This window comes from Xenopus tropicalis, chromosome 1 (genome assembly GCF_000004195.4).
Source record: "Xenopus tropicalis strain Nigerian chromosome 1, UCB_Xtro_10.0, whole genome shotgun sequence".
Lineage (NCBI taxonomy): Eukaryota > Metazoa > Chordata > Amphibia > Anura > Pipidae > Xenopus > Xenopus tropicalis.
Window position 1 is genome coordinate 152,038,346 of NC_030677.2, and position 27,570 is coordinate 152,065,915.

At 39.9% G+C, this 27,570-nt stretch overlaps 1 protein-coding gene across 4 annotated transcripts; it reads right to left on the minus strand.

Annotated features, from left to right (window-relative positions):
* Positions 1 to 4,856: 4,856 nt before the first annotated feature.
* Positions 4,857 to 27,570, minus strand: patz1 (POZ/BTB and AT hook containing zinc finger 1). 4 transcript variants are annotated; one of them, XM_004910596.4, is made up of 6 exons: positions 25,369 to 27,570; positions 19,987 to 20,050; positions 19,391 to 19,450; positions 15,597 to 15,768; positions 12,372 to 12,509; positions 4,857 to 7,292 (listed from the first exon to the last, which is right to left on the minus strand). In XM_004910596.4, the coding sequence occupies exons 1-6, from the start codon at positions 26,511 to 26,513 to the stop codon at positions 6,769 to 6,771; spliced, it is 2,103 nt and encodes a 700-aa protein (XP_004910653.1). In that variant the 5' UTR covers positions 26,514 to 27,570; the 3' UTR covers positions 4,857 to 6,768. The 4 variants fall into 4 exon arrangements, with proteins under 4 accessions (XP_004910653.1, XP_004910654.1, XP_002931942.1 ...); XM_004910597.4 differs by lacking the exon at positions 19,391 to 19,450; XM_002931896.4 differs by lacking the exon at positions 12,372 to 12,509 and having other exon boundaries at positions 25,369 to 27,568.

The following is a 27,570-nucleotide window of genomic DNA, read 5'->3' on the forward strand; positions in this document are numbered from 1 at the left end:
GCATTTTGTTCCAAAGTAGTTGCTAAAGAACATGAAGTTCTTGCTGTAGTAAATAGGAACTAGACAATTCAAGAATATTGATTTTCTAGAACAGTGCTTTCCAAGTTATTACTTGTAGTGGGCCAATTATATCTCATAAAGCACGGTGGAGGGTAACAAATGATCATGTTGCATAGCGAACTCTGTGGAGACTTTGGGCAGACTGAGGGCCATAAAAGTCCTTTGGAGGGCCACATCCACCCCATGGGCCTTCAGCTGGACAGCCCTGTTCTAGAAGAATAGTTGAAAAGTTTACTTAATGTGAAGACTGAGTCTTTGATTCCTGAGACTGCAGATAGGAGTATTTGTGCACCACAACACATTTCTACTGGAAAGCATACAATGACTCTAGCTGTGTTCAGTACAAAGTTAACTTTTAGGTAAATCTTTGCGGGCAGACAAAAGGTCATTGTGCGCAAGTGACCCAATTCCCCTACATCACCATGCCATTAACTTTAGAAACATACTCTGTCTTTTCTATCCTGAGAAAGGAAAGCATACTTTCCCACAGTAGATTTGGGGATCATACTATCCGGTTTGGTTTAAAACAATAAATAAACCTCATAGAGAAAGATATGGGTATTATGTTTGGATGGCCTGTCAACCAAGCAACAGTTATGGAGCGGGTCAGGTAGATGCAGGTATCCCAGAAAATGTGGGTATTTTGTGAGTAGGATCTGCAGGTTGGGTCAGAATATATATTTTATTTCTGTCCAATTTAACTCCTTCAGATGACATTATTTCTGATCTATATGACCATACTATCACATAAGTCACATACTGTTTCAATAAATTATGTTGGGTTGAAAACTCCAACATACTGTTCTTCGACTTTGGCTTATTCTTCTGCTTCTTCTTAGCACCCCCCCATTTTCTAAACGCTCCTCCTCCTGAAGTTTTAGGGGTACAACACCCAAACTCCCCACACATCTTCACCCTATAGCGGAGCAGGTTGCTTGTGCTTTTCTAAGCGATCCGGCCCCCGTCTTTTTGTGGCACCGCTCCGAACCCCCTGATTTTTCCATTGACTTTGACAGGGAAGATTTTCAAACTGCCGCCTTTGCTCTTACAGGTTTGAAGCTACACCCCCTAAACTTGAATCACATAGTCATGGGGTCATCCCTTATGAAACAGCAACATTTGTTAGATGACCCAAAAGTGGGAGGGGCCAACAACAGCCAATCAAATTTCACCCATTGACTTTAATGGGGAAATTTAAACTGCTAACAATCTTACAGCTTTGAGGCTACACTCCCCAAACTTGAATCACATGGGGTCAGCCTGAATGAAAATATGATGATTGTTGGATGCCCAAAAGTGGGCGGAGCTGTGAACAGCCAATCAGATTTTACCTATTGACTTAGTGGAAATCCAACCTGCTGCCATTCTCACAGTAATAACAAACGGGTCCCCAAACTTTGTAGGGTTAGGCACCAGGTAACTGTGGTTCAAGGTAAAAAAAAGTGGGCGGAACCAACAACCGCCTATCAGATTTTACCTATTGATTTTTATTGGTTTTATGCCAGGGTTCCCAAACTTTGCAGTCAGTCACTGGGTGACTACATACTCAAGGTTAGAAAAAGTGGGCGGAGCCGCCAAAAGCCAATCACATTTCTTTTATTGTTTTCAGTGGGGAAATTTTAACTGCTGCCATTCTCACATGTTTAATGTCAGGGTCCCCAGACTTTGCACAGTTTGTCACTGGATGACTATGTTCCAAGTTTAGAAAAGTGGGCAGGGCCAACAACAGCCAATTAGATTTAAATTTAAACTGCTGCCATTCTTAAAATATTAATACTAAGGTCCCCAAACTTTGCAGAGCTAGTCACCAGGTAACTGTGGTTCAGAGTTAAAAAAGTGGGTGGAGCCAGAAACAGCTAATCATATTTTAACTATTGATTTTCAATGGGGAAATTCAGCCTGCTGCCATTCTCACAGTATTAACACCAGGGTCACTAGGGGACTGCAGTTTTAGTTTTGAAAAAGTGGGCAGAGTCACCAACATCCAATCAGATTTCATCTATTGAATTTTATTGGTTTGATGTCAGGGTTCCCAAACTTCACAGTTTGTCACTGGGTGACTATGTTCCAAATTTAGAAAAGTGGGCGGAGTCAACAACAGCCAATCAGATTTCACCTATAGACTACATATATTTAAATTTAAACTGCTGCCATTCTTTAAATATTAATACTAAGGTCCCCAAACTTTGCAGAGTTAGTCACTGGGTAACTGCGGTTCCAAGTTAGAAAAGGGGGCGGAGCCACCAACCACCAATCAGATGTCACTTTGAAATTTAAATTGCTGCAATTCAGACAAAAACCAGGGTCCCCAAACTTTGCACAGTGGTTTTTACTATATAACTGTGGTCCAAGGTTGGAAAAAGTGAATTGAGCCAACAACAGATCAGATTTCATTCAATGACTTCACGTTTTTCAACCCAACATGAAGTTTGTTCCCAAACTTCCCTTTCTAGTTGATCTTATGTTCTCTATTAATCTTATTTTGAAGTGCCTCAGCTTATACTTTATTAGCACTGGTCCAACATTTCCATATCTGCCTTTAGGGCTATGACACATGGAGCTATTTGTTGCAGTTATAAAGCACCAAAAAAATTCCTTTCATAGACAATACTGAGAATTGGCTCTTCTAAAGCTACTGTCCAACAGAGCGATATAGTTGCCCGCAAAATGCCTTTCCACCCGTAAGAATAGGAGTCGCCAGTGGAAAGGCCAGCGCATTGCTTTGGCTTTCCAAAGTCACATGAAGTTTCCTCCTGCAGGCAACTTTGTATGACTTTGGAAAGTTCAATTGTTGTGTAGGCCTTTCCACCGGTAACCTCCTGTTGTTGCTGGTGGAAAGATATTTTGGATCGGTTAGTCGCCTGCGGTAGCAGATATCTAAATTGTTCTGTCAGACATTAGCCTTAAAAACATGTAGCAACAATTATCAGTATTGTCTATTTTGTAGCCATGACAAACAGCTGGCTACAAGTATCGCCATGTGCCTTTAGAGACAGACTTTGATCTACTGTATGGTCCTCCTTGCCACCCTTTTGGTTGATGGATCTATCTTACCATTGTTCCATTAATATTCAATGGATAAATGGTGTTGAAGAGCAATATCTCTTTCCTACCTTTAACTGCGACTACGCTGTTCCAGGCACACAATCTTGAATAGACGTGCACTCCAAACACCAATGGCCGTGGTTTAAAAGAAGCTTTCACAATACTGATGGGAAACGCATCTGGATTTTGAAATAAAGGACGTCAACCCCAAAAATAATTTTTTGCCATATAAAAGAAAAAAAGATATTTGTAAATGTAATTGCTATAGAAAGTAACATTTGCTGAACTCCTGCCTGGTTGTTTCTTTTTAAACAATGTTGCAAGTGCCAGGCTCCTCCAGCAAGACGGGTCTGTAAAATCTGCTGCCTTGCGTTACATTGTTTCAAGTGCCGGAGCCACCGGGCAGAGAATAGAAAGGACAGGCAGACACTGTTTTATATAACCTAGACTACTGGATCAGCATGGCCATTAGAGCACTTGTTTTAATGATTTTTGGTCTGGATAAAGAGCAATTCCCCCCCCCCCTCTGCCCCAAGAGAGAAGTGAGCGATGTTTAATTAATTTTAAGGAGCAGCTTTTGTCCATTAGACGGTGCTTTAATAAATATGCCCTACCAAAGGGACAGGTGGGAAGGGCAGGTAAGACTGGTGGGTCCCTGGGCCAGTAATTTCTTTTCTAATCGGAGCACCATCTCAGGGGAAAATTTTAGCCCTAGGATTCATTAGGGGGTGGTGCCTAAAATATTGTTGTTCCCCCAGTGACATGTAATAATTTTATAGCCGAGAAGCAGCATAACATTATAGCATCCTAAGCAAGAGTTATTTGTTCATTTAGTTATACTATTTGTAGTAAGGAGATCATCACAGAGCACTTATTCATAAAACCTTGGGCACTATACACTGAAATCACTGTATGTAACTCCTCGCACATTCATTACTACAGCATGATTTGGGAATTACAGAAAAGCATTCACAAATCACCTTTATGTTTCCAACTGATAAACATAGCAGCCCAGACCTCTTAAATTCCTGTTAAATTGACTTTAGTACAGGGGGACACCTATGCTGGCATACCTTTAAAGTTTTTCTTTAATCAAGAAATGACAAAAATGGAGTTGTCCTTGCTGCAGTTATGTCTGGGGAAAACTCTGTCCATTTTTAACTGTTCATGCACCATTAAGATCACACTATGGGAGGTGTTTACTAAGGTTGGAGATAAATATTACCGGTGATGTTGCGCATAGCAATTACATTTGAAAAGTCACCTACAAGTAATCAAAAGGAAAAATCTGATTGGTTGCAACAGAAAATATCACCAGTGATATTTATCTCAAATCTTAGTAAACACTCCCCTATGCCCTCTGAGCAGCTAAGCACGGTGTCTGCTGGCCTCCTGCAAGGAGATGAAAACAATATAGAAATGTTATTAGTGGTGAAAAGGAGATTGCAGGGATCATGTAAAAAGAACGGGGGAAGAAATGCCTATGTGCTTCCCCCTGGCTGCCCCTTTTGAATACATTGTTGTGGAATGCAGGCAGCATTGTCTTCAAGAGGTGAACTGCAGGTCTCTGAGCATCGCAATGGAACACTGAGGCCAGTAGCAATTCTTCAATCAAGAAAGTGCCGTTATAATAGTGAACTACCTGCATGCTGCATCCAACTACACCTCACAGATACTAGGCAAAAGCAGCAAAAAGAAAATTATTATAGATGGCCCTCTTTACACTTTCATTAGATAAACACACATTAAAATATAATGGTATACTGACCCTTTAATACAATAAAGTGACTCATCTTTTCATTCATTCAAATCATGTCATTTACATCACTCAGAATACTGACAATTTTGCAATGAGAAAAAGATACATTTTTTCTACTTTATTAGTCACTTTTATCTTCTATTAATTTCTCCTTTACATTTAACAAACAATTTTAAACGGTGACCCTTAAAATATATAGAAATTTATAAGATCACCTTGATTCATATAAGAAGCAAAATATGAAGAAATTCATTGCATAACAATAATGTTGCAAAGGTATGCAGACAGTAGTACAAGTTACTAACACAGTGAATAAGGAATTTTTTTTTTTGGTAGCCACAATATTGATGGCTCCATAAATGTCACTGGTCCAAAGTTTAAGAAACAGTGCCTAAAATTAATAGTAAGGAATGAGGACCGTATTTGTCATGTACATAGAATAGTCCTTCTCTCCATAGCTGTATATAGATGGAGCTGCCATTCTGCTTGCCCCAATTAAGGCTTTATCCATTGAACCATTTTAGCAACAGTAGTCTGGCATTCAACCCTCCCCTGTATTTAGAGCTACTTCAGATAAACACTGGAAAGACAAAATATCTAACATAGCAATGCCTCGTTGTGTATGCTGGAGCAGGATTCATTCTGAGTACTCACTTTAACCCCTACCGCACTTTCACTAAATGACCATCACAGGCAAGGCTTGTGAGCTTCTAAAGCAGGTATGTCTTCAGCACTCGAATCGTAGTATTCCCATCAGCTTGTAATGTCTTTTCCAGCAGCTAAATCCAAATATTCTTATATCGATGTTTAGCAAATCTGGCCTCCAGATGTTTTACGACATTTAGATTGTGCTCTGGCTTATGTTGTTAATTATAGGTTTTCTAGATTTATGTTCTCTGTTCAGTGTTAATAGCATACACTTAATTGTAGCTACTCTATTACAGTTGGATGAAGGTTTCTTAACCCAGCACTGGCATCTTTACTCATTTTCTCTTTTCATTATTCTCTAAAAGCCGTACATAGCTACCTAGCACATCTTTGTGTTTATTACACACTGGTTCTGTCCAGGTTTAAGGTAGCCATACACAAGAAGATTTGCTCGTTTGGCGAGGTCACCAAGCAATATTGGGCTAATTTGATCATTGAACGAATTATAATAAGGGGCTATAGGCGCCATTTGATTGGGGACTGAATCAACAAGCTCATGCGGTCCCTCATCCGACAGAAAAATCAAACCTGCCCGATTGAGATCTGGGCAATGTTAATTGATATCGGGTGCACATACACGGCAGATAAGCTGCCGAATCAATCGCTTTGAATGACCAGAATCGGCAGCTAAAATCTGCCCGTGTATGGCCAACTCTACTCAATATCAATCTCCTGCAAAGTACAAAATATTCACAGAGCAAGCACTTTATTTGTGCCTGCAGACAGACATGAAAAACCTCATGGGTTCTGCACTCAATTTGGCCAAAGTAATTTTGGAATAACACACTGGCTGGGACTGGAGATCAAGTGTTTAATTCCAAATTACCAAAAGGCTTAAAAAAAGACTTAATTCTTATATTCTCAAATCGCTTTAAGAAACCTCACCTTACTCAACAATCCAGAGGGTAGAGAGGAGGCACATTAGAATTTAAACTAGTAGCTTAATGAATATAGAAATAAAAAGTAATTCTCCGTACCATCATCAGTAATACACATGAAGGTCAGGACACACCTGCTCTGAGAGCTTATCCTCTAACTACCTCTTCCTGCTCACTCCTTTTCCTTAAATGCATACAAGGCTTTTGGACAAATATTCCCCTTATCAAATAACTTATGTACATGGTTATTCTGTCTGTATGTCTTTGTGCTCCTTCTGAAAGCTTTCTCTGCAGTCCCTGCTCATCCACTGTGATGTGTTACTTTCCCTCTGTGCTCATTCCCTGCTGTTCCCCTTCAGGATCCACAAGAGATGATGCAAAAGCAGACTGAACAATCTGAAACCCAAAGGATTCAAGCAGTGACATGTTCTGTTGAGGGGAGAAAGGAGAAGCCAAAGCAGACCCTAGAGCTGGCCCAAGTGATGCACCTAAAGCAGGCCCAAGGGTGGGACCTAAAGCAGGACCCAATGAGGGGCCAAGGGTAGGCCCAAGTGTGGGACCAAGAGCAGGCCCCAAGTCTCCTAGCACAGCCCCCAGTGGTCGGGTGTGCACTTTCTGGATGTGCTTGCTAAGATAGGCTTTGGACCGGAAAAAGCTGCCACACTCTATGCAAGGGTATCGTTTTTCAGACTCAGCTTCAGTTTTCTTAGGAATCACCAGGTCACATGCTGTGTAGGATCCATTCGCATTCTGCTTCTCTGTGGATTTGAGATCACTGCTTTCAGAAAGGTCACCATAAGAATCAGAGCTCTCCTGTTCTCCATGATGGCACTTATCTCCCTCTGTAACATAGGAAATGAAGGTAACAGACAAAATCCATTTAGTTATCTCATATTCCTTATGTATGAAACATTTTAAATGACTTTACAGAGCCAAAAGCTAACATGCAGTTTGTTTGGTACTAAATGCCTAATTCACAAATGGTGCAAAAAATAAAAAGGAGCAGTGTTGGAAGGAACATCTTGAATAACAAAAATGTACAATTTATTAGCACCAGCAAAGAAACTAGAAGAATGAGCATAGTAAAGATTTTATCATAAAATCCCTATAAAGAATCTATACAGCCCCCAGAATAACATAGCTTTCTCCCTGCACTCTGTTTATGTAGAATCTGTATCACAAGCAGCTTGACTTCAGCTTTTTCATCTACTTCCTAGTATAGCATGAAGCTCTGCCCCCTCTCTTTGCCAAGCTCTCCTTCTCTGACTGTGAAGATGGACAAAGAGGTGCCTACTGCCCTAATAAAAATGGCCTAAATCGACTCCTATTGCTACCTAATCGGTATTGGAAAAATTTGCACATGATTTTGTCGGAAAATGTGTTGGGCTGGAAATCTAAATCTAATGTAATTTAAAAAAGTAACACAATTTAACCGTGAAAACAGGTGGATACATGATGCCAGACAACTCTACTCCAGTTAAAGGGATATTTTCTACAGGGTGTTCAGTCCAAACCCATATTAAAAGCAATCCTATCTCTTTAAAGGAACACGCACTTTTTTGGCGTATTATTTTGTTTATAAAATATTTAAGCTTATCAATTCATATATTTTCCAAGCCATAACTATGTTTCTTATTACATTTTGCATTCTGCCACTAGGTGGAACACGTCGCAACAGCAGCACAGAAATCATCCGCTAAAAGTTTTGGTAAACAGTTTTGCTGAAAAGGCTTCAGACATCACTGAAATCATCCATTTCAGGATTGATGTCACTTGCCTCAAGATAACACCAAAAAATGAAAGTGTATAAAAATAATTACGAAATTATGTACTGTTGCCCTGTGCTGGTACAGCTGGGGTGTCTCAGAAAGACTACTGTAGTTTATATAAAGCTGCTATGTAGCCATGGGGGCAGCCATTCAGGGCTCTGGTACACGGGGAGATTAGTCGCCCGCGGCAAAACTCCCTGCTCGCGGGCGACTAATCTCCCCAAGTTGCCTTCCCTCTGCCATCCCACCGGCGAACATGTAAGTCGCCGGCGGGATGGCAGACGCGGCGGGGCGATTTCGGGAAATCGCCGAAAAAGCCTCGCGAGTCTTTTTCGGCGATTTGCGCGAAATCGCGCCGCCGCGTCTGCCATCCCGCCGGCGACTTACATGTTCGCCGGTGGGATGGCAGAGGGAAGGCAACTCGGGGAGATTAGTCGCCCGCGAGCAGGGAGTTTTGCCGCGGGCGACTAATCTCCCCGTGTACCAGAGCCCTTAAAGGAGAAAAGGCACAGGCACATAGCAGATAACAGATAAAGCCCCATTGTATTCTACAGATCTTATCTGTTATCTGCTATGTAACCTGTGCCTTTTCTCCTTTTTTCCAGGTTGAATGGCTGCCCCCATGGCTACACAGCAGCTTATTTATATAAACTATAGTACTGTTACTTTAGCAAATAAACAACTTTATATGTGCAGGGTAACAGTACATTATATTTTAAATACTTTAATACACTTTCATGTTTGGCATTACTGTTCCTTTAGGGCTCTGGTACACGGGGAGATTAGTCGCCCACGGCAAAACTCCCTGGTCGCGGGCGACTAATCTCCCCGAGTTGCCTTCCCCCTGCCATCCCACTGGCGAACATGTAAGTCGCTGGCGGGATGGCAGACGCGGCGGCGCGATTAGTCGCCCGCGAGCAGGGAGTTTTGCCGCAGGCGACTAATCTCCCCGTGTACCAGAGCCCTTAAGGAGCTGCCATAACTTAGTAGGCCAGCTGCTGCTGGAGACCTGGATGGGTAACCTTGTAGTCAGGGACCTCCCTAATCTACTATATGTAGAGCAAAATGGTATATATTTATATAATACAAAAAAGCCCTAAATATCCTGGAAATTAAATTATTATAAACAGTGCTTAGTGATATCATCAGTTATAATCAGTGCTTGGTGATGTAATTTCTATCACATGACTCAAATGAAACTTGTGTATTATAATATATAACCTACTCCCTTTTGTAAAATATAAGGGTATTATAAGCCACCTTGGAGTTTTGTGACCTGTATAAAGTTGCTCGGCCTTTGACTTTGTCCTTTTATATGGTCATTGAAGTCCTTGGTGACTTTAATATCTTCATATTTTCCAAAAGTTATTTACTATCTAACCAATAACTAGAACCACCCTATCCCAAGGAAAACTATAGATTTTCAAAAGAGAGATTTCAAGTATGTGTATACCTGAACTAACCTAACCTGCATGTGAAATTAGGATAAGCTGCTAATTAGAGTAAAGCACAAGCTATACGGTCCTGTGCCACAATGGTCATTTATAAACACTGGGCAATTTTTCTTATGGGCAGTAACCCATAGCAACCAGTGATTGTTTTCAGCCAGCTGCAGGTTGAACAACGAATACAAACATACGATTGGTTGCTATAGCTTACTGCCCAGGAGCAAATATGCCCAGTGTTTATAAATAAGCCCAAAACCTTCTTGTGAATGAAATATAAACCGCAGGAAACCTCTTTCTTCAACCAGCTTTGTGCAAATACGCATAATTAGTTATTATTAGTGTTTTCTGCTTGTTTTTTTTCTTTTTGAAAGTGATTCAGATTAAATCTGGCAGAATAAGGGTGGTATACATCCCCCATCTCCCCTTGTATACCTTTACTGAAAGATATGAACCACAGCGTGACCCATTTTTTGGTCCTGACCTATAGGTAAACATGTTTTGGAACAGAGGTTTACAGTCCTCTAAATGTGGTGCATCTGTAAGGCTACTGTAAAATAAAGCAGCTAAATCAAATCAATGCTAAAATAAGAATTTTTTGAGTCACAGCCATCATATTATGTAAAGGAAAAAGCTTTCCTGTAGCTGCAAAAAACAGCAAATGAACATCAAAATATCAAGCAAAGCATGAAAACCTTTAAATGGCTGTATAAAATAGTGCTGGAAAAATATACAGGGACAGCACAGAATTTGCCTATAATTTTACTTCAAATAATGCATAACAGCCCTGCATTTTCTAGAAAATTGTTGTTGTGAAGCAACATATCTGTACATCTGCAAATGTACAGTTTATTTCCAGTTCCTCTATCTACATCTGATTTCCTCTATCTACATCTATCTACATCTGATTTCTTTTCTTTTTAGCATTCTCTATATTTCTAATAGTTCTTTTGCCCTTTTACATATCAGTTCATCTCTGTTATGATACAAAATTAAGACTTTATTTCACATTGGGTATTTGCAGAATGGGGCAGCCTGAAGTTAGGAAAATGTATACATTTATCAAGGCAAATATGTGTGTCAATCCATCAGGATGTGCTAGCTTTGAGTAGCCTAATAGGGGAGATATAGCACAACAGTGCTGGGCCCTAACACCCTTCTAAATCATTACTCTCCATTGAAAACTGCAAGGAAGGGGACTCTAAGCATTACAATATTAAAGAGCCAATATATTTTACCACATGCTAACCATTATAAGCACTTCGTAACAAATATCAAGGCATGATAAATCTACCCCTTGATGTTTATTTATGTGGAGTGGTTACCAGGCACATAATTTAGCAGACAAATTTTTTACAAAAAAAAATTCATTTTCAATGACTACAGGTATATGACCGGTTATCCAGAAAGCTCGGGACCTAATTATATCTTAGTTGGGATCAAGTACAAGCTACAATGGCCTATACACTCTGTCGGATGACCATATGGTATTGAGATATGTGATTTTTTTTTGGCAGCTTTCTTTATTTCCTATATTCCACAATGTTAAAGGTATGTGCTAATAAGTAGCTTATCCACATTTCTTAATGCTAATTAACATGCTTTAGGCAGACAGGTTAACATTGGGCTCAGTGTGACTTAAAACATTAAGCAGGTATATAACCCCATACACGATTGTATCAGCATCTCTATTTTGTATATATCTTACTGGTGCAAATTAAGACATGAAAATAACACTAGAAAAAAAACAGGCTTTTATGCATTAAAAATGGTTCCAAAACCCATACTGGGTTATATAACCAAAATGCCAACATTTGCCAAGCTGTAGTAACAATTAGATATTTGCTTTCAAGCAGCTGACCACTAGATCCTACCTACTGATTGGTTGCTACAAGGTACTAGACCTGTAGCTATGGACTTTTATTACATTACCATCATGTTTTATTGATGTGTATGTGTGGTATCTATTTTGGAATCTTGTTGGAAATCATATCATTACTCTTAAGCATAGTTCACACTAGTGATTTTAATTCACCTGAACGATACACCTGCAGCACCAAGAAGTCAGGTGACCGTTAATATACTATATCTTTTTGGGGGATGCAAAGAGAAATGCTTTCCTGCTGAAATTTAATGGTGTTGTAGTGTAAAAAAAGGTGAAAAATGTTCACAATGTTATATATACGTCTCTTCAGATTTCATGGTGTAGGGTCTATTTAAAGGAGAAGGAAAGGTAAAATCTAAGTAAGCATTATCAAAAGAAACACAGGATTTATTGTTTCCTTTTTTGTAAACATGTTCTTAGGGTGTCTGACTTCCTCTCTCAGAAAATTCCTTCATTTCCTGGGGCCAGAGTCCATGCAGTTCTCTCCTTTCTCCTGCTCCCTCCTCCAATAAGAATTCATAAAACTCACTCCCCCCACTTAGGAATGTTTGATCTGAGCTATAAAGGCTAGACTGCAAGCAGGAAGCTATGAACACCAAGATAAAACGGCAGCTGCAATCAGAGAAAGCTTCTAGGGCTCTTTACTCTGGTATGATAAACCTGTCTAATACTAATGTGGCAAATCTATTGGCAGTAAAATGCCAAAATGACTTTCCTTCTCCTTTAAAAAAAAATTCTATTGTGACCTTACACTAATAGCTATCAGCCCCCCCTCTCTACTAGCACCCCATCTGCAGAGACAGCTGGCTGTGACTTGCTTGCCTTTCACGCCACAGGTCCTGACACAGTGGAAGAGCGCTGCCCCGTTGGGGACGGACTCCTGCCTCCGAGGGCCAGTGCTGAGGAGGCCACCATGATGGGTTTTAACATGCACCTTTAAGTAGGAGGCAGAGGAGAAACCTAAACAAGATAAAAGCAGATGAGAAACTGCCACAAACAGACAGACCTCTTACTGCTCTCTGACATCTTATATCCCACAATACTTCCTAATCACTGTCCACTGGATACCAGCGTCTTAATGCTAAAAAGTACTGTTCTCAGGACTGCTGATTGTTAATGCTCATTAAGTGTTCTTATTTAGCTATTCCTTAATTAAATGATTTTCAAAGATCCACTAAAAGGTACTTATGACTGGTTCTCATCCCTCTGACAGCAAAGATATTTAGTATGTCTACATAAAGCACAGAGTAGACATGACAGAGTTTGACATCTGCTAACTGATAGGCCGAATTCTCCCAAGTACTTTGCTCCCAGTCCTACAGACTGTTTGGCAATTGTTCCATGGCCAATATTTTACTACTGCTGACAGAATTCTAATGTTACTGCTCATAAAGGACAAATTACATATCTGCTCCTGAGGTTAACCCTATTTAACAAAAAAATAAGTCATAATGATGGTTTGGTACCAGGCTGTTTGATGCCAAGTTGATTCTATGTAGCAAGATCTGTGGCACAGTAACCTTTTGGTGGACCCAACTATTAGTTCACTTTGGGGAGACCATACAGATCCATGAGGTGCACCCCACATCCAGGGTGCAGTGTGGTACTTGGCTGGCTGACTGGATTTTAACTGCTGTTTCAGAAAGTCCCACAAAGCTATTGGTGCATTTTGTTTCCCTGTTTTTTTATTGAAAACAATATCAAAAATTTAAATTACTTATTTCAACTGACCCAAAATTTATTTCTAACTTGCACATGTTTAGATGTGTTTTTTGTAGCAGTGTTTCAACTGTGCTGTGTTTGTTCATCTTTTGCCTGCTGTACATTAAAAAGCCCTGCCACTTAGAACTATCAGTCTGAGCTGGCCATAATGTAAATGTGGGTTAGCTTTTTTAACTTTCTACATTAGTGTAATACTCTCCCACTGTGTAAATGCATTAAGGTGATTTTTATTCCAGGTGTTACTGGACCCTTAAGAAACAACTTATGATTTATGTGAGGGTGATGCTCATATGCAGGGCCACCATCAGGGGGAGACGGGGAACTGTTGTTCAGGGCCTTCTTCTTCCGTATGGGGGCCCGGCTGTGTCGCAAAAGTAACGCAAATTGCTTAAGTTACATGTAAATTTATGTAACTTCCACAAAATCTGCCTAGAGACCTTTATAACTTGCCTAGAAACTTACATAACTTGCGTATCAAGCATAAGACAATGCAGAAAGGAAAACTATACCCCCAAACAAATGTAGGTCTCTATAAAAATATATTGCATAAACAAGCTCATATGTAAAACCTTGCTTCATCTAATTAAACCATTTTGAAAAAAATTTACTTTTTTAGTAGTATGTTCTATTGGGTAATCCTAAATAGAAAACTGCCATTTTAAGAATTATGGGCTGCCTCCTGGGATCATAGGATTCACAGTGCACACAAACAAGCCAAGGCACACAAACATGCTAGGCCCCATCAGCCAATTAATGGACTGAGTTCTGTCTTTTGCTCCCACACTACTTCCGGTTACAGTTAGAGCTGCATTATTTCTGGTCATGTGATCTCTGAGGGAGCACACAGCCCATCACTAAATGGGGGCTCAAGGGAAAGGATGTAAAAGGGCAATATTTACTGATATATATATATATATTCCAGTTTGGAGAGATTCTTTAATAGCTCACGTAATTTAGATCTGTTGTTAAGTATTCATTCTGGGGTATAGTTTTCCTTTAACGTAAATTCCAGTGCCCCCAAAGAACTGAATGACTAATTAGTAAATTAATTATTCATTTTAACTATTTATATTAACTGCTAATTATAGCGAAACATCAGCTGTTTATATTGGGAACTAAAGTAGAACCCCCATTTTATGTTTTTCAGGTGACCAGAAAATAATGGTGCAAAATCCAGGAAAATATAAAATCAGGGAAGTTTATTATGTGTTATATATTAGTGGGACCACAAAACAATAGTGTAAATGCAGGAAAACCTAAAATCAGGGGATGTAAATTTGAGGTTTCACTGAATTTACTATTTACTACATGAACTTTCCAGCAGGGAATGACTGGTTATTGGGCCCCACAGCAACATTATTGGGCCCCTATGCTTACACAATTTACATAACGTTTGCAAAAACTTACATCACTTTTAAAGAAACTTCTGTAACTTACTTATAAACTCTGTCTTTTAACTCTGATCCCTGTTAAAAGACTTAGTGGCACATTATTTATTTACTATTTGTATTAAATACTGCTGACTAGTTTTTGGACTCCATGGCAAGATCATTGGGTCAAAAACGTACGCAGTAACTGATGCAAAGACTTTCATACCGTCCATGTCAATCAATGACAGCACAGAGCAGGGGCAGGAAGGAGTGTAGGGTTTTAACTTGCAAACTTAAACCCAACACTCCTTCCTGCAAACTCCACTGATCCTCAATGAACTGTCAATTAGCATCAATGGAAGGCTTTATATGAACTAGGGATGCACCGAATCCAGGCATTTTTTGAAGGATTCGGTTTCAGCCAAAACCGCGGTCCTGGGCAAAGCTAACCCGAATTAGCAAACATTAGCATATGCTAATTAGCATTCGGAAAGGGTTAAATGGTGAGGGGAAAATTTTTAACCCCTTCCAATCCTAATTTGCATATGCTAATTAGGATTCGGTTTGGGATTTGGCAGAATTCGTCAGGGTGGGTTCGGCCGAACCCAAAAATGTGGGTTCGGTGCATCTACAATATGAACTGCTTATTATAGAGTAACATCAGCTGTTTATATTGCACAAAAAAGGGGCGTGGTCGTAATTTTTGTATTGTGTGCTTGTGTTCAAGGGGGGGCCCCAAAGTTTCTGATGGCGGCCCTGCTCATATGTGTACCAAAGGAACTACATTTCCAAATTATTTTAGCCCATATCAGCACAACAGTTATTCTACATATCATTAACACATGAATAACTTTGGTAAACACTGGCTCAAAGTTTATATAAAAAGGCTCATCATTCTCTAAGAAAGAACATAATAAAAAGTATAATTAAAACCCAAACATCCCCTTGTAGTTACCTCGGTTACAGATGCTGCAAAAGTTGCTGGGCCCCTCACTGTGTTTCTTCAGATGATCAACCATATAAGCAGCCCGCAGGTATTTGCCGCACACCTGACATGGCACTTTGTCCTCGTGACAAGCCAAGTGTGAGCGAAGCCGGTCACGTGTGGCGAATGAAGCATTACATGTCTATGTGTGAAGGGGGAATAAACCAGCTGTTACTTAACTTGCTTGTTTCTTTAAAATTGTGTAGTTTGAGGTCCCATTTGTGGTAACTATGTACAAGTACACAGTGCAACTATTGGAGATACAGATATTGTCTTGGCAACAATCAGATTTTGTAGAAATAGTTATTACAAGAAAAAATGTACACTGAAATGGTTAAACACCTACAGAGACATATTGGGACATTTATACCAAGGTGGAGCAGCACTCAAATATTTCAAATTCTGTAAGCCAGTTTGGCTATCTGATTTTTCATACCCTGGGCACATTAAATTCACACACCTATAGCCATTCATAACACTAGATCTCATTGGTTAGTTTTGCAGTTACTCAAACCAATAGATCATATACATACATTGATACAATTACAATTACCAATGGGGCAGACAGAATCTGCATGATTTCAAACAAATTTTGATTAGAAATCAGCTGTCCTAGAGCACAGTACAAGGGGAAACATTAGATATTTGAACATTAGCCCACATTATTTCTCAATGTATATCGAGCTTTACAGCTATACCCTAAATGATACTGGTAACTACCTATAATAGTATATGTATATGATATATATTTGCATTTAAATATTAAATATTTGTTTACTGCTTTAGTGGATGATTTTAGCTTTAGGTGAGGCCATGTCATCTAGTTTGCTGAGCCACACCTCTATGATAAAGAATGTTGCAGATAGACATCCTTAGCCAGTAGACTACAGCTGCAAGCTAGTTAAGTAAAACATTTATAGAAGAAAATGAGAGAGGCAAAATAAATATAATTAAAATGTCACCTATGAATATTTCCATTAGACAATTACAAAGAAAAATTACAAATTATGGTATAATGGCCCTTGTGCCCCCACCTTGGCAAATGAACTCCACTGACATGCATAGGTACTTACACAAAATGAAATGCCAAACAACATGATATTGCCAGACAAACACACAGACATAAGGCACTGTGGATACATACAGTGAAAAGTATGCAGACTTTTGACAAGCTCTCTCATTTTACTGAATAAAAATGTCTAAATAAATTGGGAAAAATATATTTAAAATTATCAAATGTCTAAATATTTTTGCTAACCACTGTACACAGAACATGACAACACACATAATGTTCCACATAAAACACATGCATGAAGATACACTAATAATATAATGACACAGACTAATATTATGACACACATGACCATTAAGCACAGAGTATGCCAGTACCACATATAGACAGCAATACCCTTTAATATGCAAGGTTTCCTAAACCTTCTGCTTTATCATTTATGTGGAACATATTCCTGGTTATAAGTACGGGTTATCTCCCATTTTCTAACCTCTGACTGTGGTAAATAGCATACTGAGCACCCACAGTACTCATTATATGTATAACTGCAGATGTATATCATGTTGTATATCATCCGGTTGTGGTCTGTGAAGAATCTGTAAATCTACTGCAGCTTAGGTGCACAATACATCACTTCCATGACCACAGATGCACCCACTTATCTTTTGCAAATAAACATATTGGAGAATTGTGGGCACCATAAAGAATCTGTAAAGCATAGAAACCTATGATTCTACAATCTACAGCAGGTAGACAGTGCACTTCTAAACAGATTTACAAACCATTGTGTTTTTAATGGTTTTGCAGACACCTACATTTTTCTATCACTTTTGGGCAGGTTCTTAATAGCAGCCTCCCTACAAGATTTAACTGAATGTGCTGGTGGTTTTACCAAAGAGAAGTTGCTCTACATACCAAACACTAGGCCTCCCTTGTGGTTTTTTTAATTCAGTGACTGTGAGTACTAGATCCATGTCAGATTGCTGAAAAAAAAACAATTTAAATTGACCCCAGAAAGCCGATCAACCATAAAGGCTGTTGTGCAGAAGCAGCCCAAAAGTGATTGAAAAACTGAAACCTACAAAATAGACAAAATGTTCACAACCAAACTTTGCTCACATTTACTCTGATTTGTCCATTTATACCCTTTAAACTATATTAATCCAAGATAAATCCATAAAACCTCTGCTTTCCTAGAACTTGAGTACAAAACACTTTAGGGTTGCTGAAATGCATATAGGTACTCACTCATACACTTACAATACTTGAAGATTTCAGAGACAGTGCCCTTTTTTGGAGCATGCACACATACGTTTATCTTACACATACAAACTCTTCTATACAGAGATATCTTAAAGGAATACTATCATGACATTATGTGCTTATCCCAACAAGCTCAAGTGTTCAGTAGGTTTTTTTCTCATAAATGTAAGTAAAAGTACTTTAGTCTTGCTTGCTTTGTTTACTTATGTCCCTAACTTTGCTGCCTCTCATTTTACAGCACAATCAAAATCTGGGCATCAAGCCCAGACATGGAATCTGCTGTTTCCAAGCAAAATCTTAATAACATAAATTGTACATTACTTTAAAGGAATACTGTCATGGGAAAACATGTTTTTTTTTTCAAAATACATCAGTTAATAGAGCTTCTCCAGCAAAAGTCACAAAGGGCTAGCCATATTCTTAATTTCCTAGGTTGCCACGGCCATGTGACTTGTGTTCTGATAAATTTCAGTCACACTTTACTGCTGTGCTGCAAGTTGGAGTGATATCACCCCCCTCCCTTTCCCCCCAGCAGCCGATCAGGAAAACAGTGAAAAGGTAGCAAGATAGCAGCTCCCTGACACCTGTATTGCATAGTGGTAGCTATGAGAATAGCAATCAATAGTAAGAAATCCAAGTCCGGCTTGGGACTACTCCAGTTACATGGGAGTAGGAGAAACAATAGGTTACCTGAAAGCAGTTCTAATGTGTAGCGTTGGCTCCTTCTGAAAGCTCAGACTCAGGCACAATGCTCTGAGATGGCACCTACACACCAATATTACAACTAAAAAAAATTTAAACAGTAGAATGAATGATTTGTTTTGTGTGTCATTGAGAAAGAAAAAGTACACCATAAAAATCATGACAGAATCCCTTTAAGGCACTTCTGACTAAAGATGGCCATACACTGTAAGATCCGCACGTTTGGTGAGGTCGCCAAGTGAGTGGATCTTCTCCCAATATGTCCACCTATGGGTGGGCGATTTTGGGCTAATTTGATTGTTTGGCCCTAGGGCCAAATTATCTAATTGAAATGGCGGGCATAGGTGCTGTTGGATCCAAAGAAAACAAAATCTCCATGGGATGTGTTCTCTCTGTAATTTAGAGTTTTCTGGATATTGGGCTTCTGGATAAGGGATCTCCATACTTGTATCTTGTTCTTCTGTTTATGCAGTATGTAATACTTTTCAATATGTGAAGCAACTCTGGAGATTCATGTGCAGATATATATATAGGTTTTTCACTTGTTTCTTGTAATTCAATTTGTTAGGATAAATTTATAAACCTTGTTTGTTAACAGTGCAGCACTATAAACTGCATATATGTGTGTGTGTATATATATATATATATATATATATATAGTATTCCTTTAAAAGCTCACACACTTTCTTACATGCTCCTCTTGGCACAGCCTTCATTAAATCACCAGTCCCACTTCCTTGGTCCATTACATAACTTTTTTTTTCTTACTGTTTTCATGGTGGATTACCTGTCCTCCTCCTTTTTCCAGCTCATTGCGCACTTCATTGGACATTCCTTCTGTAGTTTTCTATTTTGGAAAAAAATGGGTGTAAAATCATTTTTGTGGGGCTTTTGAAAAGGGAAATTTGAATTTTCAGAAATTTATGACTGTGTCCTCTTCATTGTGACACTGGAATCTTAGTGTCAATGACAGAGCAGTTTCATACTGTTTTTAATATTGTGCCAGATCTAATTGTAGTTTATCAGGTACTGCACAGCCCTTAAACTGTGACCCATACATTATGCTAATATGAATGCATGTTTGTACATCATAATCTATATAGCGCTACTGTATACGCAGCGCTGTACATTTTACATAACCTGAGAGATGTTGAATACAAATATATTATAAATCCTGCACCCTTTTTTTGGTTATCAGAAGCCTAACTTTACAAACAGAGATTTATAAAGCACAGGAAACATTTTGGTGTTAAGAGGCTGCAGGAGAGATCTTTACTAAAGTGGGACTGGTGCTTTAAGTCACACAGGGTAAAATACTCTAGCGTTCTCTCATTCTCTCAGAAGTCTATCCCAGTCTACTAAGCCTTTTGACCCTTTCCATACCTCACACTTGTGGGGTCTCTCTGATGTATGAACCTGCTTAATGTGCCCATTAAGGTGGTCTGGCCTGTTGGAAGAAAAAAAAAATTACAGATATAAGCACACCAAAAATGTACATGTAAATGAAAATGTACAAATAAAATCAGAAAGAGTAAGGTGATGTTTTTTGTATATAGGTGAGAAGCCCAGGCTTATGAAAGTGCCAGGAATTCCTTCACAGTGTTTATTCTAATAATTATAGAGCAGATATTCTAGTTTTCCAAGTTATATTTCAAGCATCCACATTAAGACATGTATTTTTGGACCAAAATTCTTCATTTCTGTTGTCTAGTACAGGATCAACAGGACCCAAGAAGTGAATAAGCTACAAAACGGCTACTGCGGAGGTCAGTATCCCACCTGTAAAAAAATTAACCAGATCCATAATTGTTGCATATAGCCTAATATCAAGTCCTCTACAAAGAATTCATGCAAATACCAAACTGATTTCAAACCCTAATTTGAATATGTATGTGTGAAATAACATTAATTGTGAACAAAAAATTTTTTGTTGTTATTCTGACACATAATGCAGTGCTCTTAATTTTTTTTTATGTAATGCGCCAAAATAGCAATTGTCGGAAATGTTAGTGTGAGAAATACATAAAGAGTCATTACAGTAAAGTACCTACTGCAGAAAAGTGATGGGAATGCCTAAATAAAATCAAAACCCAGGCAAAAAAAAAAAAAAAGAAAGAAAATGATCACAGGCTGCAAAGCAAACGTGTCCTATAAAATATATGGAATAGCTCAGTTTTACAAAACAATACTAAAATCACTTTGAGGTGCAGAATCACACAGTGCAGTATATCAGAGTATAAAAGTGCTCATTTTTCCCAGCAGTGGCATTGGTGTACAGCAGTGATCCCCAACCAGAGGCTCTGGCACAACATGTTGCTCACGAACCAATTGGATGTTGTACCCAGTGGCCTCAAAGCAGGTGCTTATTTTTGAATTCCTGGCTTGGAGGCAAGTTTTGGTTGCATAAAAAACCCAGAAAAGAATGAGTATGAACAAAAACATTACCAAAAAAAGTAACATTAAGGTGCTCAGTTCAGTTTGAGCCTCGCAACCTCATGTATTTACAGCCTTTGAATCAAGATTTGAATAGGTTTGTACAGTTTACTTACCAAACTGGGCAAAAGGTTGCTACCTTTTTAGTATATGTTGACACTGAAAAAGTAACCATGCTAACATATTGCATATAAATATATATGTTCTTCATTATCTTATTTTTCCTAGGGATGCCCATATCTGATAAAAATCATCATTATTATTAACATGTATTTATAAAGCGCCAACATATTCCACAGCACTGTACAATAAGTACTATAGTGTTTGCAATTATGTTTCTATATTAATCTGTGCATTAACATACATAGTAACAACACCTGTTGTGACCACAGGGACACAAGGAAATCAGTGTAATGAATATTACTTCTTTTGTTGCTCCCCTCCTCAAAATTATCACTCATGCTCAGTGCATATCCTCCATTGCCGCCCCCCCCTCCATACACACACACACTTTCACCACTCTTGTGTCTAATTTGCAAGGAGGGGGAGAGCGCTACATTTTTCTAGCAGGGGTAGGAAGTCTGTTTTTGTGCATACTTGCTCCCCCCTCCCAACATTCCAACCAATCAGTAAATATCATTCTGGTATTCTCTGTGTGAGGGTGGTGGCTTGAAATTTGTGTGCGGAGGGGGTGATTTATACAGCAAGCAGTCTGAAATGGTGTACTGTACCAAGAGGGCAAGAGAGAAAAGTGAATGTCTACATATGCAAAGCTACAAAATATGTTAGGTGCATACAATATATCTTATATGTATTTATCTATATATCCACACAATATATAAACACATCTGGCTGTAGGGTGAGTTATCACTGTACAGTTTAATATTCTACTGATTAAAGTTCACATTAAATGAAAACATGTTTTGCCTAAGAAATAGATACAGCAATACACTGTATATATAGTATATATATAGTATATATATATATATATATATATATATATATATATATATATATATGTTATTATTGCAAGTAAGGCTCATGTCACACTCTTGAAAGATTACTCTGGAAATCAGCATAAGGTCAACTGACTTTTGCATCATCCCCAAAATTTTCTGTATGCACAAAAAGGGGGACATGAGACCCCTGCCCATGCAAAGTTATAGACCATGAGGAGGGTGGGTTCATGTGAGAAGGGCAGTAACAACTAGGAAGCGCAGAATGGAAAGTAAAAGCGATTGCTGTGCCTTAGGCTTAGAGGCAGGGCAGGCAATATATGAGTGGCAGCTGGAGTTATTAAACAAGTTTATAACAGGTATGGATATTTTCAAGAAAAATAAATTGGGTTTCATGTTTCATTTTAAAAGGACTTTTTTTTTTTACAGCTTTTTATGCCTGGATGACAGGTCCCCTTTAACACAATACATGCATAAATGTAACACTACAAATAGGGGTAATGTCTAAAGATTAGTTTTATCTGCTAGTAGATAAAAAGCAGATACAGACCACTACCTCTCATGTTAGCAGTAATCCAGGCAAATGGCAACAGCCAGTCACTATACACACAGAGTGGATTTTGGGCAGAAATCAATCATTTCTTCCGCTAACATAGAAAACACCTGTGCCCCTCTTTTAAACTGAGTTATACTGTCATATAATCCACGTATTCCCTTAAATTGTTAATAAATACTTCTGCTGCCTCCACAAGTAAAAGATTAAAAAAGTCCAAGAATTTCTTTCTAAAAGCTATATTTGTCAAAGAGTAAAAATAGAGCTCATCATAGCTCACAAGAGGTGCAGTGTGGAAACAGAGTTGACAATTTGACCCTCACCCAAACAGCCCACCCCAAATGTCCCTGGAGGATGCAGGGCACACCCTGGTACAATAACAAAAATACACTGGGGATGACAATTTGTTAGCCCCACTAAACATTTACCCCTGGCAGTTGGAGACTGAGCACCTTGTTTTCCTTGCTCCCAGCTCTCCCTGGGTGCATGTGCAGTAAATCAGTCCTAAAAAGTACTAATGCCCATGCAACCAGCCCCGGGTGGCTAAAGGGTCCAAGGAAAACATGGTGGTGCATCTCCCTGCAAGAAAGTACCCCCCGAATCAGAATTTTTTTTTTCTTAAAGGAGAACTCAACCCAAAAAATGAATATGGCTAGAAATGCAATATTTCATATACTGAAGTCATTAAACAAGCCTAAAGGTTCAGGATCTCTATAGTTGTAATGACTGTACTTCAAAGTTGTCACAGGTAGGGATGGGCGTGTCGCTTCCTTTGATGTGAGCATCGCTTTCTATGATGTACCCGTCGGCTTTGGACACATGCGTCATTCCATTGACTCGCAAATCAATTCACCCATCCCTAGTCACAGGGGGTCACCATACTGAAACGTCTCTGTCCGGTACAGTGGATATGCTTAGTGTGCTCTGAGCAGCTGTTGAGAAGCTAAGCTTAGGGATTGTTGCAAACTATCAAGCGGAAAATAATGTTGGCCTGTCATAGAGGGTGATGCTGCAAGGCTGATTATTAATTTCTGCTGCTATTTGCATTGGTTTCAGAGCTGCCCTGCAGTAATAATCTGTATTATTTCCTAATCAGGCATATATATTGTGACATTTATATTCTATATATACAGTATATTGCGAGCCTGTTCTAAGCTCAGTAACTGACAGTAGCACGGAGCAAGTGCATAAGCAGAAAAGAAGATGGGGAGCTATTGGGGCATCTCTGGGGGCATCTCTGGGGGCACAGATCTTCCCTGCTAAAGGGCAGTGGTTGCCTTGGGCTTTTACAGGAGCACAAAACATAGTTTACAATTTCTAGCCTAGTTCTTTAGTTAAGTTTTAGTTCTCCTTTAAGTCAAGGAACACCAGCGCCAGGTAAATGGTCAGTGATTTAAGTCAGGGCATTCCTAACTAATTGGCGCTCCTTTGGTCACACCTCAGACTGTAGGGGCAGTGCCGGCATTGTGTCACTGTACTGCAGTACAAACTGTTCATGTTTGAGTGGTCATGATCAGTTACTTATGTAGTTATGATAGGTTTCCTTGTCTCTACCATGCTCTACACTGTCTATGTGTGCCATACTCTGCCTGCCCTATGCTGTGTGTGTGTGCCACACTCTGCCTGCCCTACTCTGCCTGTGTGTGCCATAATCTGCCTGCCCTATGCTGCCTGTGTGTGCCATAATCGGCCTACCTGTCTGTGCCATACTCTGCCTGTCTGTCTGCACCATACTCTGCCTGCCCTATGCTGCCTGTTTGTGCCATACTCTGCCTTCCTGTATGTGCTATACTCCACCTGCCCTATGCTGCCTGTGGGAGATGAACCTGGCAGGGGTTTGTTCTGGAAGTTTGTTAGCATTTGGAAATAGTTGTTAGTGGGTCCCTAAGGTGTGTACTTATGTGCTTGGAGTTTCTGGGTTACCCACAGGTGAGGAGGAGGCATATGGATTTAGTTGCTTGACTAAATAAACATGACTAAATAAACTTCTTTCACATGTGAGTGGGGGGTGATATCCCTGCTGTGAGCACCAAGCATTTGGGTTTTTGCTATGCTACCACCATTAATGTGGGTATAGTCTTAAAAGCTCTTGTGATAAAATGGGTGTTGCTTGAAACGGGTGTGGTTTTTACAAGGGGAGTGGTAAAACTGACTTTCATTATTGGCTCTCCTCCAAGTAGGCAAGAAAAATTGTGGCCCTCAGTACCACAAGTACAAGCTGGACAGCACTGCTGTAGATGATTATATTATAGCTCAAGATTAAATGCCGAAAAGGTCATCAAAAATATTATGAAGTACTGCTTTGTGGCTGCCAGAACCCTGCAACTACAACAGTAAGTGTCACCAGTGACATTTGCTAATCACTAAGGGGAATATAGCACACAGTGGTCATCTATGTGGCTGCAGCATATTACAAACCAAAGAAATGACCTGCCAATCATTTCGGCATAAAAATGTATATAAGATGTATTAGAGTTCACTCTTTTAAAATAACCAAAAATACTGTCTCTCTACATGCAGGATTTGTGCTTGAGTCAGTTATTTTGTTAAGATTTTTTTTGTGATGTTGTTGGTTATACGAGTTAGCTATAACACATCTTCTAAGAAAAGGGAGCCCCCCTAAAAGATGTATTAGACCTGTCAATAAAAATCTGACCCCAACTTCAGAATAAAGAAACAACCGATGCTTAGAGGAAAGCAGGGAAGACGAAGATATTTTAAAAGTTTATATTACATCTTAATTTTTGCAATAGTTCCAATTAGCAAGAAAAAAGCATCTTGTTCGTGCATGTTTAATTACATTTTAACTGCATAGGCACTTACCTGGAGAACCCCTTTCCACAACTCTGGCAAATATATGGCTTCCCAACTGAACCATCATGTGAGCGAACATGGTAGGACATCCTATCTTTGCGTTTAAAGCGCAGGCCACATACAGGGCAAGAATATGGCTTCTCTCCCGAATGAGATAACTTGTGTCGGTTCAGGTGGTACACATCCCTGAAAATCTTTCCACATAGATCACATGACACTTGTTTCCTTACTCGGTTCCTCTTTCTTGGTATTCCTGGTTCTTCCTGTCCCAAGCCATTCTCACTCATACGAGAAGCCTGCAGATCCCCATAACCCAACTGCAGGCTGGTAACTCCATGCTGTGCCTCATGGTGCCGCAAACGCAGAGGATCAGTGAAAACCTTGTCACAAAGTCCACAAGGCAGCACCCCACCCTCCCGCAGTCCACCCACAGCACTCAACAGCACTGAATCTAAGACACTTGGCTTTCTTGGTCTTCCCCGACCTCTTTTGCCTCCAAGATTTGAACTTCCCAACTGGTACGTTGGAGGCAAAATCTGTGGGGATCCACCAAGAGCTAAAAGGGAGGCCTGGCTTGGCACAGCTTGTCCTGGGCGTACAGAGTCCTCATCTTCTTCTCCAAGAGAACCAGCAATGCCTGAGCTGCCCAAAACTGTTCCATTACTCATGTCCAATGGAAAGCCAATATCAGAAGCTCCTGATCTGAACAGCATTATGTCTGGTCGTGCAGGAGGGACCAGGATCTGCACATTAGACTGCTTGATCACCTCCTGACATATGTCAATGACTGAGCGCATAAGTAAGAATTTGGCAGCAGTCATGAGTTCAGGAAAACTCTCTAGTCGGATCACTATTCGTGCTGTGTATGCAAAATCAAGGATGTCGCCAAACACCTTAGAGCTGATGGTGTGCATCTCCAGTTCTCGGGGGGTTGGTCCCTCTGCATCACCCAGGACCGAGTCAAAGTACTGGCTGCAAGCAGCTAACACAGCACGATGAGCTGGAAAACTGTCTTCCCCAACACGTAGTACAACATCACAAAAACGTCCCCCACTCTTGCGTTGATGATTCAACTGCTGAAGAACATCTGAGCTGTGCTGGCTCACCTGGTAAGTGTAATATGAAGGGCCACAAGCCTCTGCCACACGCTCCATACTGTAACGTCAACCCTTATAGACTGAATATTGAACTTAAATTTTATAGTAAGAAAATGGGTTTTTTTTTTTGATTAACACAAGAGTCCAGGGCAGGTTAAATCCTGCATTAGAAAAAATTAGTCAGTTGTCAATTATAAAGAACAATCTTCCAACAAGCATTAACTTTGGGACTATCTTCTCTACTGCAATGGTTAAAAGTTGTGTGGAGGGATTTTGAGTCTTGAAAAAAACAATTATGTTCAACTTCACAGGGTGAGGCTGGATGATCACTCTTACCAAATGTCAGACACTGGATTTAAACTTAAAAGTAATGCCATATTCCTATAAATGTAAATTCTTGGGAGTAAATTAGGAGAAAACTCAACTAACTTGAGCACCCTTTCAGCTTCCTGGAGCTGTAGATTGATGTTTGGGACCTACCTTGGAATTAAACATTACTTAAGGTGCATATACCTTAAAATTCAAATCATGCACTCACTAGAACATGAAACTGTAAAAAATATGATGTATGCCTGGAGTTCACTCTTAGGGTTAGCAGGCATGTGGAAGTAGTATTAATGGAGGCGTGGTGATTTAGAAAGTAGTCCCAGTAATGGCTAGTGCAGGAACATGTGCTGGAGTAAAGCTCTGTTAGGGGTACACAGATGTTATCTTTGGGGTACCAAGGGGGGGTTTTAGTGTAGTAAAGCCAGGCACTATTGACTATCGCAAAGGAATTAGATCAATACTCCGGGCCAAGGATAGCCTAGGAGTAATTTAGGGGTGAGGGACTACTCTCACAGATTCGGGGGTCGGGGTGATGTCACCTCGGTGCGCGCTTCCTTGTGACTCCTCCCCATGCTGGGCCGCGGGTGCGCGCTGCGAGGGAACGGTGAGTTCCGGGGCCCCGGTGTGAGCTGCCGGTGTGCTGTAGCACTTCCTACTGGACAACCAATCCGGAGACTGAGACCCCCCCCAACCAAACACCGGGACCCCCCCCGCACCGGGAACACAGCAGCTATGACCGAATCCTCTGCAGCCTCTTTGTGTCTGATCCCCCCCCCGGGTTGAGCGT

Excerpts from the sequence above, each read along its gene's own strand:
- patz1 (XM_004910596.4), bottom strand. The coding sequence starts at position 26,513 with ATGGAGCGTGTGGCAGAGGCTTGTGGCCCTTCATATTACACTTACCAG. Across the intron at positions 20,051-25,368 it reads TGTGGAAAGGGGTTCTCCAG|GCCAGACCACCTTAATGGGC; the intron begins GTAAGTGCCTAT and ends TTCTTCCAACAG. Across the intron at positions 15,769-19,390 it reads TGGAAAAAGGAGGAGGACAG|ACATGTAATGCTTCATTCGC; the intron begins GTAATCCACCAT and ends CTTCACACATAG.